The sequence below is a fragment of the Heterodontus francisci genome, chromosome 6 (assembly GCF_036365525.1).
Source record: "Heterodontus francisci isolate sHetFra1 chromosome 6, sHetFra1.hap1, whole genome shotgun sequence".
Classification (NCBI taxonomy): Eukaryota; Metazoa; Chordata; class Chondrichthyes; order Heterodontiformes; family Heterodontidae; genus Heterodontus; species Heterodontus francisci.
The window spans coordinates 17,896,293-17,911,982 of NC_090376.1; the positions used below are offsets into that span (position 1 = coordinate 17,896,293).

A 15,690-nucleotide genomic window follows, 5' to 3' on the forward strand; every position below is an offset into this window, starting at 1 on the left:
ACAAACAGGATTTCTTAGGTTTAAAGAAGAAAAGTTGAAATTTAATATACTTAAACTCTAATTCGGTTGACGCCTACGGATACACAACATGCCCATGCTAATATGTATACACGCATGTGAATAACGACAGAAAAGAGCAGAAGAAAAATAAAGTGGAAAAGTTTGAGGCAATATCTGAAAAGTTGTTGTTACGGTTCTTTGAGCTCACTGTAGAGTCCTTGATTGTAGGTAGATCTTGATTTTCGGTGGGGCCCAGTATTCTTTTTAAACCTTACTCACTGTAGGAGATTTTTCTCTCTTGGGATTCATGTGTCTTCAGTGGATTCAGAGGCTTGTGAGAAAGAGATGGGAGCAGACAGGAGAGATCGTCTCAGTCAAGGAACAAACAGACACTCTGCCCAAACTGTTTGTACAAGTTCAAAAAACTCAAGTTGCCCAGCAAATTGGTCATGTGACTAGCTGGTTTGACCATGTCCATTTATGTATTTGGCCATCTTAGCAGTCAACCTGGAATGCGAGCTCCCCTACCTTCAACGTCTGGTGATCGAAAGTCCATTGTGGGTTGAATGTGTCAGGGAATGGCTGCTTTATCCTTCCAAATACTGTCTGTTAATATGCAAATGTCTTTTCCAGCCACGGCTGATCTGTTTCACAAGTTTTCTTCACTCCAGTAATAGTTTAAATTCAATGTTCATGGCAAAATTAATGTGCCTCATTCTTGGCAGGTGGGGTCATAGCATGACACCAGGGGACAATAGTTCCCTGATGCATTCTCCACAACCAGAGTCGACTTGCCAACCAATCAGCACCCTTTTCTCATGCAATATAAATTGTTGCTCCCTTTGAAATTTGGCATTCTTGAGTATGTGCTGATGAGTGCAAGATGAAAAGCTTCGACAGCAAGTCTCTTTTCTCAGCAATATTCAAGTTCTGTACGACCAAGTGACTAAAGTACTATTTAGTTAATGGGGGTTTCCTTTAGTTGAGTTGTTATAATAAGTCTTAAAACGTTAAATCTTGTGTAATTCTTTAAATTGGTCTGGGAGTTCATATCGCATGTTCCAACGTTAACAGTCTCACTGAGGTTCTAACACTTTTCAATTTATAGCCTGCTCTGTGTGATCTAGAAGCCTAACCGAACTACTGAGAGAAATAGAATATATTGAGTAGCAGTCTTTGCAAGTGCATTATTATGAACTAAGTACACAAAACGCTGGAAACACTTAAAACTGACAAAAGGTAATCGACCTGAAATGCTGGGCATAATTTTCCAACGGGCTTCGGGGCCCCAATGTTGTGACCAAATGGGATTCCCAGGAGCCAGCCCAGCAGAGCTACTTTCACAGAGGCAGCCTCCTAATTGGCCACCTCCGCACTCACCATCCAATTAAGGATGGCAGGCGGACACCCCCCCTCCCCCCACCGATGGTGCTGGCCCAATCACCGGAAGAGGTAGGTGCAGCTGAGGCAGGTTTGAGAATATGAGAGCATCTCAAAATAGAGTCTCCCTCGGAGAGGTAAAAATAATGAAAAGTTTTAGAGGGGAGGAAGGCGGCAGACTTCACAGAATGGAGGGAAAAGCCTCCGGGGGATTGTTGGGACCGCAGGGGAGTGCCTTTCCTACCCACTGCCCCCTCTTTGAGGGATGGAGCCTCCAGCTCCGATGACCACCCGAGGGAAGTCGCCTCCATTGAGCTGGCAGCCTCCCCACGCAGCGGGGGAGGGAGGAGGGGGCTGCTCTGCCATCAGTAAAACACCAGTGAGCCTGAAAAATCGCTTCTAAATGGGATCTTAATTATTTGAGTTGGTTGCCCGCCTCCATGGAGCAGGCAGCCAATCCGCATTCTAGCCCACCCTGGGAAAATTCCCTGGTAGCGGGAATGCATCGCGGAGCCGTCCTGACACGGCTGTCCCTATTTTTCCGACACCCCTGCCTCTACGGCAAAATTCTGCCGTTAACTCACTTTCTCTTTCCACAGGTGCTGCCAAACCTGCTGAGTACTTCCGGCATTCTCCGTTTTTATTTCAGCTTTCCGACATCTGCAGTAGTTTGCTTTTGAATTGGAATGAACCCTCACTTAACCCCTCAATACAGCACAAACAGCCATTTGAGCCTATAGATTGGTAGGTAGATAAATAAAAGTTCACACTTACTTATAAGACAAAAGATATTGTGCATCCAGTGGTGCTTGCTCTTTGATCTCCCAGGTACAGTTCATTTGGGAGTAGTCATAAAACAAACATGAGAGATTGGCAACTGAGGAAATGTGATTACCTGTTCCAATGAAATATTTGAAAAGTGATAAACATATTTAACATGAATAGAAACGTTTTTCTAGCAGATTAGCCTTAAACAGGTGCGCCTCATTACTTCACAATAATTAAAGAAGGTCATTCAGTCCATTGTGCCTGTGCTGGCTCGTTGAAAGAGTTATCCAATTAATCCTACTCCCTCACATTTTCCCCATGGTCCTGCAAATTTTTCTTCATGCCAATTTAGGTGGGCAAAAAACAAAGGTTCAACATGTTGGTGTGATGTCTATGTACAGTGGGGTAGACTTTCAACTGGAACTGAAACCAATGGAAGGGAAAAAGAGGCAGTTTCGATAACAGGCAGAAAACTCACAATATTCTCTCAGCCTGGAGGTGAATTTACCACCTCATGTTTCTGCCAGACAATTTGGCCTGGTACAGGCGCACTCTGAAAGGAGGGGAGAAAAATATTGTGGAGAAAAATGTCAATGGGGTGAAATTGGATGTCACCAGTCACGCAAAATGGGCTCACAATGAATCGGCAGCCCGCTTTACATTGTGCCTGATTTTCTTTTTGCATTAAAGTCCAATTTCACCCCCAGTAAGCTTTTAAATTTCATTTTTATAATCTCTGGAACTGGTTTTGATCACCAGAGAGGGTCAGACAGGAAATTTCCAGAGTATTTTTTTCTCTTATTGGCATTGGATGGTTTCCTTGTTCTTTTGACTCTTCCAAGAGATTACATGGCCACAGACAGGGTGGAGGCAGGAGGGGCACACGGGAGGAGTGGACTGGAGATGGGAGGATGAGGTGAAGGGGAAGAGGGAGGGGAGGGGTGTGCAGGGATGCAGGAAGTGCCTAGTAATGGTACTCCAGCCATCATGAACGTGGGACAGCTTTTTTCTGCCCGTCAATCTTTCCAGCGACCCTCCGAGATATCGGCACTCCTCCAATTCTGGCCTCTTGCGCATCCCTGATTTTAACCATTCCACCATTGATGGCCATGCCTTCAGCTGTCTGGGCCCTAGGCTCTGGAATTCCCTGCCTGAACCTCTATGCCTCACTACCTCTCTCTCTTCCTTTAGGATGCTCCTTAAAACCTACAGCTTCAACCAAGCTTTTGGCCATCTGCCCTAAATATCTCCTTATGTAGCTCAGTGTCAAATCTTATTTCTGTAAATTATTTTGGGACATTTTATGACATTAAAGGTGCAAGTTGTTGTTGTATGTTCATAATGCATGCAGGAAAGGGGTTGCATTAATAAGACTTTTTATCACATCTCTTGGAAGGTGCTTCACATACACTGAAATACATTGGCGTCGTCGGTTCATTGTGTCATGTAAGAAATGTAATGCATAAGAGGTGACAAAGCTTTTGACTACTTATCATAGGAATATCAAACCAGGTTGAAGGAGCTGTGTTCCTCAGGCACTGCTAGCAGTAATACTGTGATTTCACCACCAGTGGGGCTGAATTTTTCCAGCTCGGCAAGCTTCAAAAATGCGGTGGCGTACGTGCAAGAAGTGCTCTGAGGAGCCACTGCGATATTTAGCGCTGTGGCTCATTTACATGGCCAGGTTGGTCGTCACACCCTTGATGACGTGGAAGGGGCGGGCACTCCATCCCCGCAACAGCGTCCAGCGCCCACTGCACAAGCGCCGGCACCATTTTTAAAGGGTTTCCAGCCCTTAAGTGTAATTTGGATTTTTAAAGTTACTGTTGTTTAGAAATTAAAGTGCGAAATTTCATAAAACTTTCAATCCTCTCTCCCACACCCACAATGAGTAAACAATGTATAAATTGCCCTCTCTCCCAAAAACACTATCTTTGTGATCCCGACCTTCCCCCCGCCAAAGTTTATAATCTTTCACCTTCAACCCCTTCCCACCATCCCTTCTACCAATTGCAAGTGTTTTCCCCACTCCCCCAACCCCCCTACACCACCCTGAAAATATACCTGCTCCCCCTTCCAACCATTGATCCGCCTCGGATCTCCAAACAGAGATTCAAAGGCGCAGGAGTTCTGGCAACCAGCCAGAATATCGCAATGGGACGGACATCGCAATGAGTTAAGTATTTATTCATTCATTTAAATACATTAACATATTTTAATTGTGTTCCCAGATCCGAATGGCGGGGAAGGGTGCCACCACAAGGCCTTGCCGCCGCTGGTAATATCAGGCGGGGCCTTCCCGGAGTCGAGGCCCATAGCAGGCCTCTCCCGAAGTTATTTTCCAGGCTGCCCTCACCACCACCCCTGACATCGTGGGGGCCGGTAAAATCCAGCCCATGATCTCCAAAGTAAAATACCAGTTCTTCTACCTTCTGCCATCTATGAGCATGTGAGAGGGGTAAACAGAACTTATTTATAAGGTAGCTCCCTTTTCCCTGTCATGGTAAATGATTCAGGATGGGGGAAGCTGGATGGTAATAGATTGGAGGCGTAGAAAATGCATTGAACTAGCTGTTAGCTTTTATCTTGGCAACGTGGGTTCAAGTCCCTGTTTAGTGGCTGTGAATATCATTCATGAAGTGACTGGTCAGCTTCTAGTGCATGAATACACAGTACAAAAGTTGTCCTGAACTTATTATTCAATGGCACTAGATTGCCAATATCATTCACAGGTCATAGAAACCTTTGGGGCTTCGGAAGTTAAATTATGAGGATTGATTCTATAAAGAGTTGGTATTCTCTTGAGTGTAGGACTGAGGGGTGACATGATCGAGATGTTTAAAAAGATATGGAGAATTCCTGCACTAATAATTTATTACAGTGGAAATCATTTAGTCTTCATCCCATGTTGTTCAAGTAATTTGTTGCCTCAGCACTGAGCAAGCTACTGTCAAACTTCTACCTTTTTTTGATTCATTCATGGGATGTGGGCATCACTGGCAAGGAAAGCATTTAGTGCCCATCCCTAATTGCCCTTGAGAAGGTTGCAGTCTATGTTTAGATTAGAGATACAGCACTGAAACAGGCCCTTCGGCCCACCGAGTCTGTGCCGAACATCAACCACCCATTTATACTAATCCTACACTAATCCCATATTCCTACCAAACATCCCCACCTATCCCTATATTTCCCTACCACCTACCTATACTAGTGACAATTTATAATGGCCAATTTACCTATCAACCTGCAAGTCTTTTGGCTTGTGGGAGGAAACCGGAGCACCCGGAGAAAACCCACACAGACACAGGGAGAACTTGCAAACTCCACACAGGCAGTACCCGGAATCGAACCCGGGTCCCTGGAGCTGTGAGGCTGCGGTGCTAACCACTGCGCCACTGTGCCGCCCTGTGGTGTAGGTACACGCACAGAGTTCCAGTATCTTGACTTTTGTCTTGTAAATGGTGACAAGCTTTGAAGAGTCACTCGCCACAGAATTCCCAGCCTCTGATCAGCTCCTGTGGGCTCTGCATTTATATGGCTTGTCAATGGTAGCCCCCAGGATATTGATGGTGGGGCATTCAGCAATGTTGATGCCATTGAATGTCAAGGGGAGATGGTTAGATTCTCTCTTGTTGGAGATGATCATTGTCTGGCAAATGTAACTGCAGGTAGGTATCAGAAGCCACACTGCAGTTTCTCAGACCACGGGAGATCTGCTGACAGGTATTGCAACATCAATGAAACTTCAGCAGGTGAGCTGCCCTGCAGTTTACTCTTCTAAGAAAAATAATACAATAGTATGAAATGATTTGAACTGCATACTGTTGCAAAGAGCAGTTTTTCTGAATGTCACCTATGGAGGTGTTGCCCTCACTAAGGCCCTGAATTTAAAGTGGGAGCGCATATATAGAGTGACAGCCCCTGAAGCGGGCAATAAACATAGAGTCCGGAGACATGAAAGGCTGGGTCTTTAGATTAGATTAGAGATACAGCACTGAAACAGGCCCTTCGGCCCACCGAGTCTGTGCCGAACATCAACCACCCATTTATACTAATCCTACACTAATCCCATATTCCTACCAAACATCCCCACCTGTCCCTACATTTCCCTACCACCTACCTATACTAGTGACAATTTATAATGGCCAATTTACCTATCAACCTGCAAGTCTTTTGGCTTGTGGGAGGAAACCGGAGCACCCGGAGAAAACCCACGCAGATACAGGGAGAACTTGCAAACTCCACACAGGCAGTACCCGGAATCGAACCCGGGTCCCTGGAGCTGTGAGGCTGCGGTGCTAACCACTGCGCCACTGTGCCGCTTATGACCGTAACATTCAGTTGAGTGTCGATCTGAACCCAACCAGATGCACAACCTGAACCTGATCGGCGGGCTCACGGTCATAAACAGGAGGCCATGGGGTCAGTTCCTGGCAGTCGTTTAAGAGGGGGTGGGATCGAAGGAGATAAGTTGCGGTCTTCATTTTAACTGCATCACCCTCCCCTCGGGATCAGTTTCTGCTAGGAGAGGGGTGGGGTGACGGAGTTAAAATCAGGCCCAAAGAGTGAGTTTCAAACTGACCTTTGCACACCTCCTTGGGAAAGTGCACTGTGAGTTTACTGAGGAATGCTGCTAAAACTCATTGCGAGGCACCCCTAGGTGAATCCTTTTATTTTATTCATACATTATAATAACTTCATAGGTTTCTGCAAACAAATACATTCCAAGGTGCCCTTTGCAGAATATATCAGCCTGTCGCTTAAGTTTGATGTCAGGGAAAGCACAGACTTCAGTGCTTTTTAGGCTAAATTTCCCTGTTGCAATGAAGCAATTTCCTTTTCTTTGCATAGTGACTTTGACACCATAATAATTCATTGAGCCTCTTGGAAGCTCTTGGAATGGGAGGTCCTTCAGCATGTAACTTTGGAAATAATAGGCTGGATTTTACCAGCCCTTTGGAGATGGACTGGGAGCCAGAAGAGCTGATAATCTATCAGGGGAAGGGGTCAGGAGGCGAGCCTGACATCTTCTCGCCACCATAGCATATTACCAGTGGCAGGAACCTCAGCAGCGCGGTTGCCTGCTGAGCAGCCAATCAAGCCACTTAAGCACGCAATTAAGGGCCACTTCCTGCACCCACCGTCATTCTACTTGCGCAAGGATGGCTCGCCGCTGTATGGAGAGACCGCCATCAAGTTCCCAGGAAGGGCCCTCCTTAATGGCTGCTTCCTTGCCTCCCAGTAGCCACCCCCACCCCCCACCGAGGCTAAGGTTCTGGTGTTGGTGTATCAGGTTGAAACTCAATCTTTGGGCCCGATTTTAACTCTGTCACCCCACCCCTCTCCTGCTACTGGAGTATACCCTGCACCCGGATCACCGGGGCCTGCCTGCCTAGCCCCAGCTTGCTGAAAAGAAATATATGTGGTTTTTGAAGGAGCCTTGGTGTGGAGGCACCCTCTTCCCTGTCCTGCAGCCTCAGCAGTGGCAACACTAACGGTGATGCTGCTGAGGCTGCCGAGTTGCTCGCCCTCTGATTGGGCTGGTAGCACAGAGGGGCGGGTCGCCGTCTTCAATTGGATGGCAGCCCCAGTGGAGGACTGTTAATTGGTTGCCGCTGGTAAAATGCCACTCCAGGGTCCAGCCACCCACTGGCATGGGGTTGGCTCCCATTTTCAGCCCTGGTGGTGGCATTTGACTGTCGGAAAAATTCAGCGCAAACAACGTTCTGGTCCTTATCTGATAACCTGATCGCAGGCAGTCTTAAAAAAGCCTAGGGGCGGGTGTATGAAGAAGAAATGACTTGAAAAATGCACTAAAGACCCTTAAAGCAGTATAGCAGCGAGCAGATTATTTAATGATATGGAGGGCCAATGAGAGAGAGAGAAAAAGTAAGATATTAGTTCAAGTATCACTCTGGACACTGACGCTGAATGCTGCAGAAGTGGTTTAATGGGGGTGTAAAACATCTCAGAAAGCTGTCAAAAGAGGAACTTACAGTAGTTGGGGCTTCCCAGGAAAGTGTGACTAAGCTTACTGTGAAGGCAAATGTTTGAGCCATTGTAGACTGAGGAGATTGTAAGGAAGTGGGCTGGGACTTTGTCTCTGAAAGTACACTGGACTATGGTTTCCGTTCGTGGCTGTAATTGGGAAATAGCATAATCACAAACATCAAATCTTCCCTGAACTAGCGCCAGCTGGCACCTTAATGCAACCTGAGTGACATTCTTTCATTTTCTTTCCATTGATGTATTTAAGAGTGGTAACCTAGTGACAAACCTCTGCAACAAAATTTTACAGAACAGGATTCATACATGTGGGTCTTATGCAGTGTACATGAAGCTCCGAAAGAAACTAAAAGCCCTAGAGTGTTCTGAGCACAGGACAATAAGCCTCATGAGCCATGTGATAAAAATGATTTTAATAATCATTTTGGAAAGAAATGACCAGTCTATAGAAGCAGAGATAGATGACAGTCAGTCAGGATGCAGACCAAAGAAAGGAACAAGAGAAGGTATCTTTAACTTGAGAATAATGATCAAAAGATATCTGGAAGTATAAAAACCTGGTTATATATGCTTTATAGACTGTGAGAAGACACTTGATAGAGTCTACCATCAGAAAATAATGGAGTGCTTAAACAAACTAGCAATTGACAGAAATGATAAAAGGAAATTCAGAATCCATATTGAATCAATCAGCGGCAATGAGACATGATAACGGCTGGTCAGACAGTTTCCCAATCAAAAGAGCAGTGCGTCAGGGTTGTGTTATGTCCGCAAAACTGTTCAACCCGTACATTGATCTTCAGAGACAAAGAACATCTACCAGGTTGCAATATTGATGGGTTGAACATTAACAATTTGAGATATGCAGATGACACTGCACTGATTGCAGAGTCAGAAGAAGCACTACAGGAAATTGTGAACAAAGTGAAGACAAGGAGTGTGGAATATGGATTAAGAATGAATGTGAATGAAACCAAGGCGATTGTGATAAGCAGAGACCTAACTCCAGAAGTAAAAACTGAAGTAAATGGACAAGTCCCGGAACAAATTAAAAGGTTTACATACATTGGGCAGGTTACCACAGATGATGGGAGATGTGACTATGAGATCTGAAGGAGAATTGAGATAGCCAAGACCAGCTTTGTCAGAATGAAGGACTTGTTAACATCAAAGAAACTGACCCTGGATTTTAGGAAAAGAATGCTGAGTTGTAACATTTTGTCATCTATGTTATATTCCTCAGAGACATGAACAACAAAGAAAGACACTATTGATAAGCTGAATGCATTCGAGATGTGGACATATCGGAGGATGTTCCACATATCTTACACAAACAGACAGACTAATGAAGAAGTGCTAGAAATGCCTGGGGAAAAGAGGAAATTAGTGCATAATATCAAAGACAGAAAGATACAATACTTTGGTCACATCATTAGAGCAGAAGGTGGACAAAGACAATTATTGGAAGGAAAGATCGACAGAAAATGTAGGAGAGAGAAGAAAATAGATGACAGATATAATGGACTGGATGCAGTTGACCCATGCAGAATGTGTAAAGACAGCACAGGACAGACAGAGGTGGAGATCCATAGCAGTCAAGCTTCTGGGAAAAAGATGACACCAACAAACAAATGGATCTAGTGCAGTTTATTACCATAAAATAAGCATTTTGAAAAAGGGTGTCCAGTCCTCCACTTGTGTGTAACCTGATTTAAAAATCACTGAAAATGACATTATAAAACTATACAGAATAGGTTCATTGATGTACACTGGACAGTTCCTCAGTAAGTGGTCCAGTGAACATCAACGTAAGCTCGAGGAACAGCATCTCATCTACCGATTAGGCACACTACAGCCTGTCGGACTGAACATTGAGTTCAATAATTTCAGAGCATGACAGCCCCCCACTTTACTTCCATTTTTAGTTATTTTTTCTTTCTTTTTTACATTCTTTTTTACATTTTTTTCAATTTTTTTTTGCATTTATTTCATTTCATCTTAGTTTGTTCAGTTTACTTACCCACTGTTTTTTTTTCAGGTTTGCACTTGCTGCTGTTCAATATTCAGTGCATTAACACCTAATCTGTACTAATGCTTTGTCTTTCAACACACCATTAACATATTGTTTGCCTTTGCTCCATGACCTTTTGGTCAGCTATGTGGCCTGGTCCAATCTACACCTCCTTTGTTATCTCTTGCCCCACCCCCACCTCACTTGCTTTAAACCTGTGACTTTTCTAATATTTGTCAGTTCCGAGGAAGGGTCACTGACCCGAAACGTTAACTCTGCTTCTCTTTTCACAGATGCTGCCAGACCTGCTGAGTGGTTCCAGCATTTCTTGTTTTTATTAAGGCATATGGGATCCTAGTTTTATAAATAGAAGCATAGAGCTATGCATAAAACTCTAGTTTAGTCTCTGCTGGAGTATTGTATCCAATTCTTGGTACCACTCTTTAGGAAGGACATGAAGGTTTTAGAGAGGGTAAACAAGAGATTTACTAGAACGGCTCCAGGAATGAGGGATTGCAGTTTCATGGATAGACTGAAGAAGTTGGGGTTGTTCTCCTTAGTGCAGAGAAGGCTAAGAGGAGATTTGATAGAGGTATTTAAATCATGAAGGCTTTAAATGGAGGAAATAAGGGTAAACTGTTTCCAATGACCGAAGTCTCAATGACAAGAGGGGACAGATTTAAGGTGACTGGCAAAAGAACCAGAGACAGCATGAGGAAAATCTGTTTTTCTGCAACTAGTGGTTAGAATTTGGAATTCTAGATAGGATGGTTGATTCAGTTTAAAATGTAGCTTTCAAAGGGATTTGGATAAATACTGGAAGGAGAAAAAACATGCACGACTATGGAGAAAGAATGGATAGAATCAAACTGCTTAATTGCTGTACACCAACTGAAGGAAGCCAGTGAGCAACAACAGCAGGATGAGTGAGTTGTCTAAAACTTGCCTGACCTTTGTATAACATCGCAAGAGCTCCACTAATATGGGCCAATGTAAATTTACTTGGTTTTATTAAAAATAATGTCAAAATAAATAATTATGATAACCTATTATCTGCCCATTATTTCCATAATTACATTCTGAATATTATTTTAACACGGTTTTACCTACAAAAGAGAGAAAAACAATATTTCCCTTTGTGTTAGTTGCTGATCTTATCAGCCTTCCCCTGATTTCATAATCAGTATGAATCATTATGCAAAACTGCACAACTAAGCTAGAAAGTCTTGTTTTTATACTCATTCTGTACTGTACAACCTGATTTCACCCAGGGCACAATCTATAAAAATCCTACTGTGCTTAGGCTATAAACAGACTAATGATGCAGTGGTCAATCTATAGGTAGCCTTGTGATGTAATGGTCACTCTATCAGTAACTTAGTGGTGAGCTGTAGCCAGTCGATTGGTAGTTTATTGATGCAGTGGTCAGTAATAAGTAGCTTAGTGATGAACTGTCACTCTGTCAGTGGCCTAGTGATATAGTGTTCAGTCCGTAAGTAGCATAGATGCAGTGCTCAGTCTATTTGAGTGTCAGCTGTGGCTCAGTTGGTAGCACTCTCAGCTCTAAATCAGAGGCAGGACTTGAGCACAATAATCTAGACTGACACTCCAGTACAGTACTAAGGGAGTGCTACACTGTCAGAGGTGCCATCTTTCAGATGAGATGTTTAACTGAGGCCCTGTCTCCCCTCTAAGATGGATGTGAAAGATCCCATGGCACTATTTCGAAGAGCTTGGGAGTTATGCCAGGTGCCTTGGCCAATATTTATCCCTCAATCAATATCCCAAAAAACAGATTATCTGGTTGTTAACACATTACTTTTTGTGGGATCTTGCTGTGTGCAAATTGGCTGCTGTGTTTCCTACATTACATGAGCGACTACACCTCAAAAGAACTTCATTGGCTGTAAAGCGCTTTGAGATGTCCAATAGTCATGAAAGTCCTTTTTTCTGTAGCCCAGTGATGTCACTCTTTATGCAGCCTTTTGCAGTAGCACTCAACAATGTTTATATTTTTCTTTTTTACATATCTGATCTTTATATTACAGTTGCATTCACTTTTTCCATATAGAAATTGATTCACTTTGCACATTTAAAAGGCTGTATGTAACATGCAAAGTTATCTGATAGCACAACTACGTTATGAAATGTAGAAAAATAAATGTTACAAAATGCAAAAGATAAAATAATCAAACTTATAAAAAGGTTACAAAATAAAGACAATATTTATTTCCTATCTCTAACTGCCTGACAAGGTCATGGCTGGCCTTCCCTGTTATGTTTATGCCGGGTTGCTGGATATATTATGTATATCTGATTTATCGCAGAGCAATGTTCCCGTTAAGGTGAAGGGTAGGACTAACAATTCCAGGGAACCCTGGATGTCAAGGGATATAGAGGATTGGATAAGGAAAAAGGAGGCTGATGACAGATTCACAGCGCTGAAAACAGCGAAGGCACTCGAGGAGTATAGAAAGTGTAGGGGGGGGGGGGGTACTTAAAAAAGTAATTCGGAGAGCAAAGAGGAGACATGACAAAACACTGGCGGGCAAAATAAAGGAAAATCCCAAGGCATTTTATAAGTATATTAAGGGCAACAGGATAACCAGGGAAAGAGTAGGGCCATTAGGGACCAAAGTGGCAATCTTTGTGTGGCTGTGTGTGTGGAGGACATAGGTGAGGTTTTAAATGATTACTTTTCATCTGTGTTCACTATCAAGAAGGATAATGTAGGTGTAGAGATCAGGGAGGGAGACTGTGATATAGTTGAACATATTAGCATTGAAAGGGAGGAATTATTAGCTGTTTTAGTGGGCTTAAAAGTGGATAAATCCCCAGGCTCAAATGAGATGTATCCAAGGCAAGGGAGGAAATAACAAGGGCTCTGACACACATTTTCAAATCCTCTAAGCCACAGGAAAGGTACCAGAGGACTGCAGGACAGTGAATGTGGTACCATTATTCAAGAAGGGTAGCAGGGATAAATCAGGTAATTACAGGCCAGTGAGTCTAACATCAGTGTTAGGGAAACTATTGGAAAAAATTCTGAGGGATAGGATTAATCTCCACTTGGAGGGGCAGGGATAGTCAGCATAGCTTTGTCAGGGGGAGATCTTGTCTAACTAACTTGATTGAATTTTTCAAGGCAGTGACTAGATGTGCAGTCTCTATGATATCACACTTGTATTATGTCACCAACTGGTTTATTTACAGCACTTTAAAATATATCAGTTCTTACAAGATCTCAGTGCAATGTCTTCTCAGAGCAGTCAGTGTGTTTTCTATAGAAGATTCTAGTTCTGTCTTTTAGTTTCTGTTTTAACTCTTAAGCTCCACCCATAGGCTTAAGCAATCAAATACAGTGAACACAGATCAATGGGCAGACTAATAGAATCAAACCCAGATCACACACCTGATTCCCCTTGAGTGACTCTTATTACAACTGTATGGTTTGCCAGACCACTTCAGAGGAATTAAGAGTCAACCACTTAGCCAGCCTGCTACACTCCTTTTAATTATGCAGTAGAGTTGCCTTACTAACATCCTCACACATCAGCTATCAGTTTAATTTAGCTGGCAGCACTTCCAATGGTCACTAAATAATGCAGAGTTGACCCCTTCCCACATATACTAAATAATGCAGAGTTAACCCCTTCCCCCCATATACTAAATAATGCAGAGTTAACCCCTTCCCCCCATATACTAAATAATGCGGAATTGACACCTTCCTGGACAGGAAAGTGAAGGCGCGTGAGGCCGCACAACCTACTGAAGATTAGGAACTGGAGGTAAGTTCATGGGGAATTAAATTTAAATTTATACAGAGAGGTATTTTACATGTGCAAAGTAGAGTCCCATCGCAGAGCAATGGAGCCTCGCAGCTACTGGAAAGATCAGGCCAGCAATCCTGGCATCGAGCTTTGTGGCAGCCGCTGTCACTCCATTTCTCCGGCTCCTCCCCACCCCGCTACCCCTGCCATGCAACCTGACGTCAGGCTGCGAACAAAATCCAGCCCTTGGACACCCACACAGACTATGAGTGGAGTGCTGAGGAGATTTTTTTGTGTAAGATTAAAGATTTAAAATTGATTTACAGTTGTTTATCTCAGATTATTCTAACATTAGAATGTTGAAATTACTTACTCATGTCATCGGAAGCGAGAGCAGCTTCATTTACAGTAATTGTCCAAACAATGGCCATTGTAAGGATAGATGGAACAAGCAACATGATGCTGGGTGATGGAAGACAAATATAACCACTTGCAGTCCCAGCACAACCTAAGTAAGAGTGCATATATTTATTAAAATAGTTTGTGATGAATTTCTTATTTCTACTCTCTTGCTTAACTTTTGAAATGTTTAATATGTTAAATTCCAAATGTTTTATTTCCATTTAGTCTGGCTCTATGCCCAAGACCATCAAAAGGAAAGTAAGGTAGTTTCTTTAATAGGTGACCCACCCGTAATGTCATGCTCACACTGGAAAGGGTAGCAGCAACTTGGTTAGCCAAACTTCATATCTCACAGACATTGAAGCAGCGGACTGAGAAAAGGATCTCTCTCTTGCGCTCTCTCTTACACACACACATACACACACACACACACACACACCCTCTCTCTTTCAGTGTCTTCTGGTGGCACGTGTGATATTTCAGTTGCCAATATCCAGAGAAAGTCTGTTACAATCTGGTCCAGAAACTCAACTGGACCAGCTGCATAAATGTCATGATTTTAGAGCAGGTCAGAAGCTGTGCATTCTGTGGCAATAGTCTCACCCATTGATTCCCCAAACCCCCCCCCCCCCCACCCCCACTCCCCCACATCACCTTCAGGGCACAATCAAGTGTGTGATCCAAGACCTGGATGGGTGCAGCTGCATCAACACTCAAGATTGCTCGACACCATACATAACGAAGCAGTTCAATTGACTGGCAGGTCGTCCACCACAATTTCCTCCATTGGCATACCATGGCAGTGGTGTGTACTATCCACATAATATACTGCTGCAACTCATCAAGGCATCTTCAACAGCATTTCCCAAACCTGTGACCTCCAATGCTTAGAAGGACAATGGCAGCAAGTGCATCACCTCCAGGACTCCCTCCAAGTCACATACAATCCCAACTTGGACATATATCATGGTTCTTTTACTGCCACTGGATCAAAATCCTGAACTCCTTATCGAGCAGCTTAGTGGGAGTACCTTCAACACACAGACTGCAGTGGTTCAAGTTAGAAGGCTCACCATCACCTTCTCAAGGGCAACTAGGGATGGACAATAAATACTGGCTTTGCCAGCAACACCAGATCCCCAGGATGAATAATTTTTAAAAATGCATTCCCAGGTAATTACATGAATTAACTAGATTCAGGAATGTAGAGATAAAAAATTCAGTCATGGGAGTAACCACTGACATAGAACACAAGCGAATGTCTACTGCAATCTGTGACAGGGACCTTGGGCTGCATAAATCACAGCAAGTGATTTTGAGCTTGTACAAAGTGCTGGTCTGGCCCCAACTGGA

The 15,690-nt window shown here is 43.5% G+C and overlaps 1 protein-coding gene across 2 annotated transcripts in view; it reads right to left on the reverse strand.

Annotated features, from left to right (window-relative positions):
• The window catches only part of LOC137370915 (interleukin-5 receptor subunit alpha-like), a 43,713-nt gene that overhangs the window by 15,875 nt on the left and 12,148 nt on the right, over nucleotides 1-15,690 (reverse strand). Inside the window, exons 3-4 of one of the 2 annotated variants that reach the window (XM_068032781.1) lie at nucleotides 14,309-14,443; nucleotides 2,155-2,275 (exon numbers count right to left, since the gene is read on the reverse strand). In XM_068032781.1, the coding sequence (XP_067888882.1) occupies nucleotides 2,155-2,275; nucleotides 14,309-14,393 (206 nt within the window). In that variant the 5' untranslated portion in view covers nucleotides 14,394-14,443. The remainder of the gene's footprint in view (nucleotides 1-2,154; nucleotides 2,276-14,308; nucleotides 14,444-15,690) is intronic. The other variant, XM_068032782.1, reaches the window with a different exon arrangement.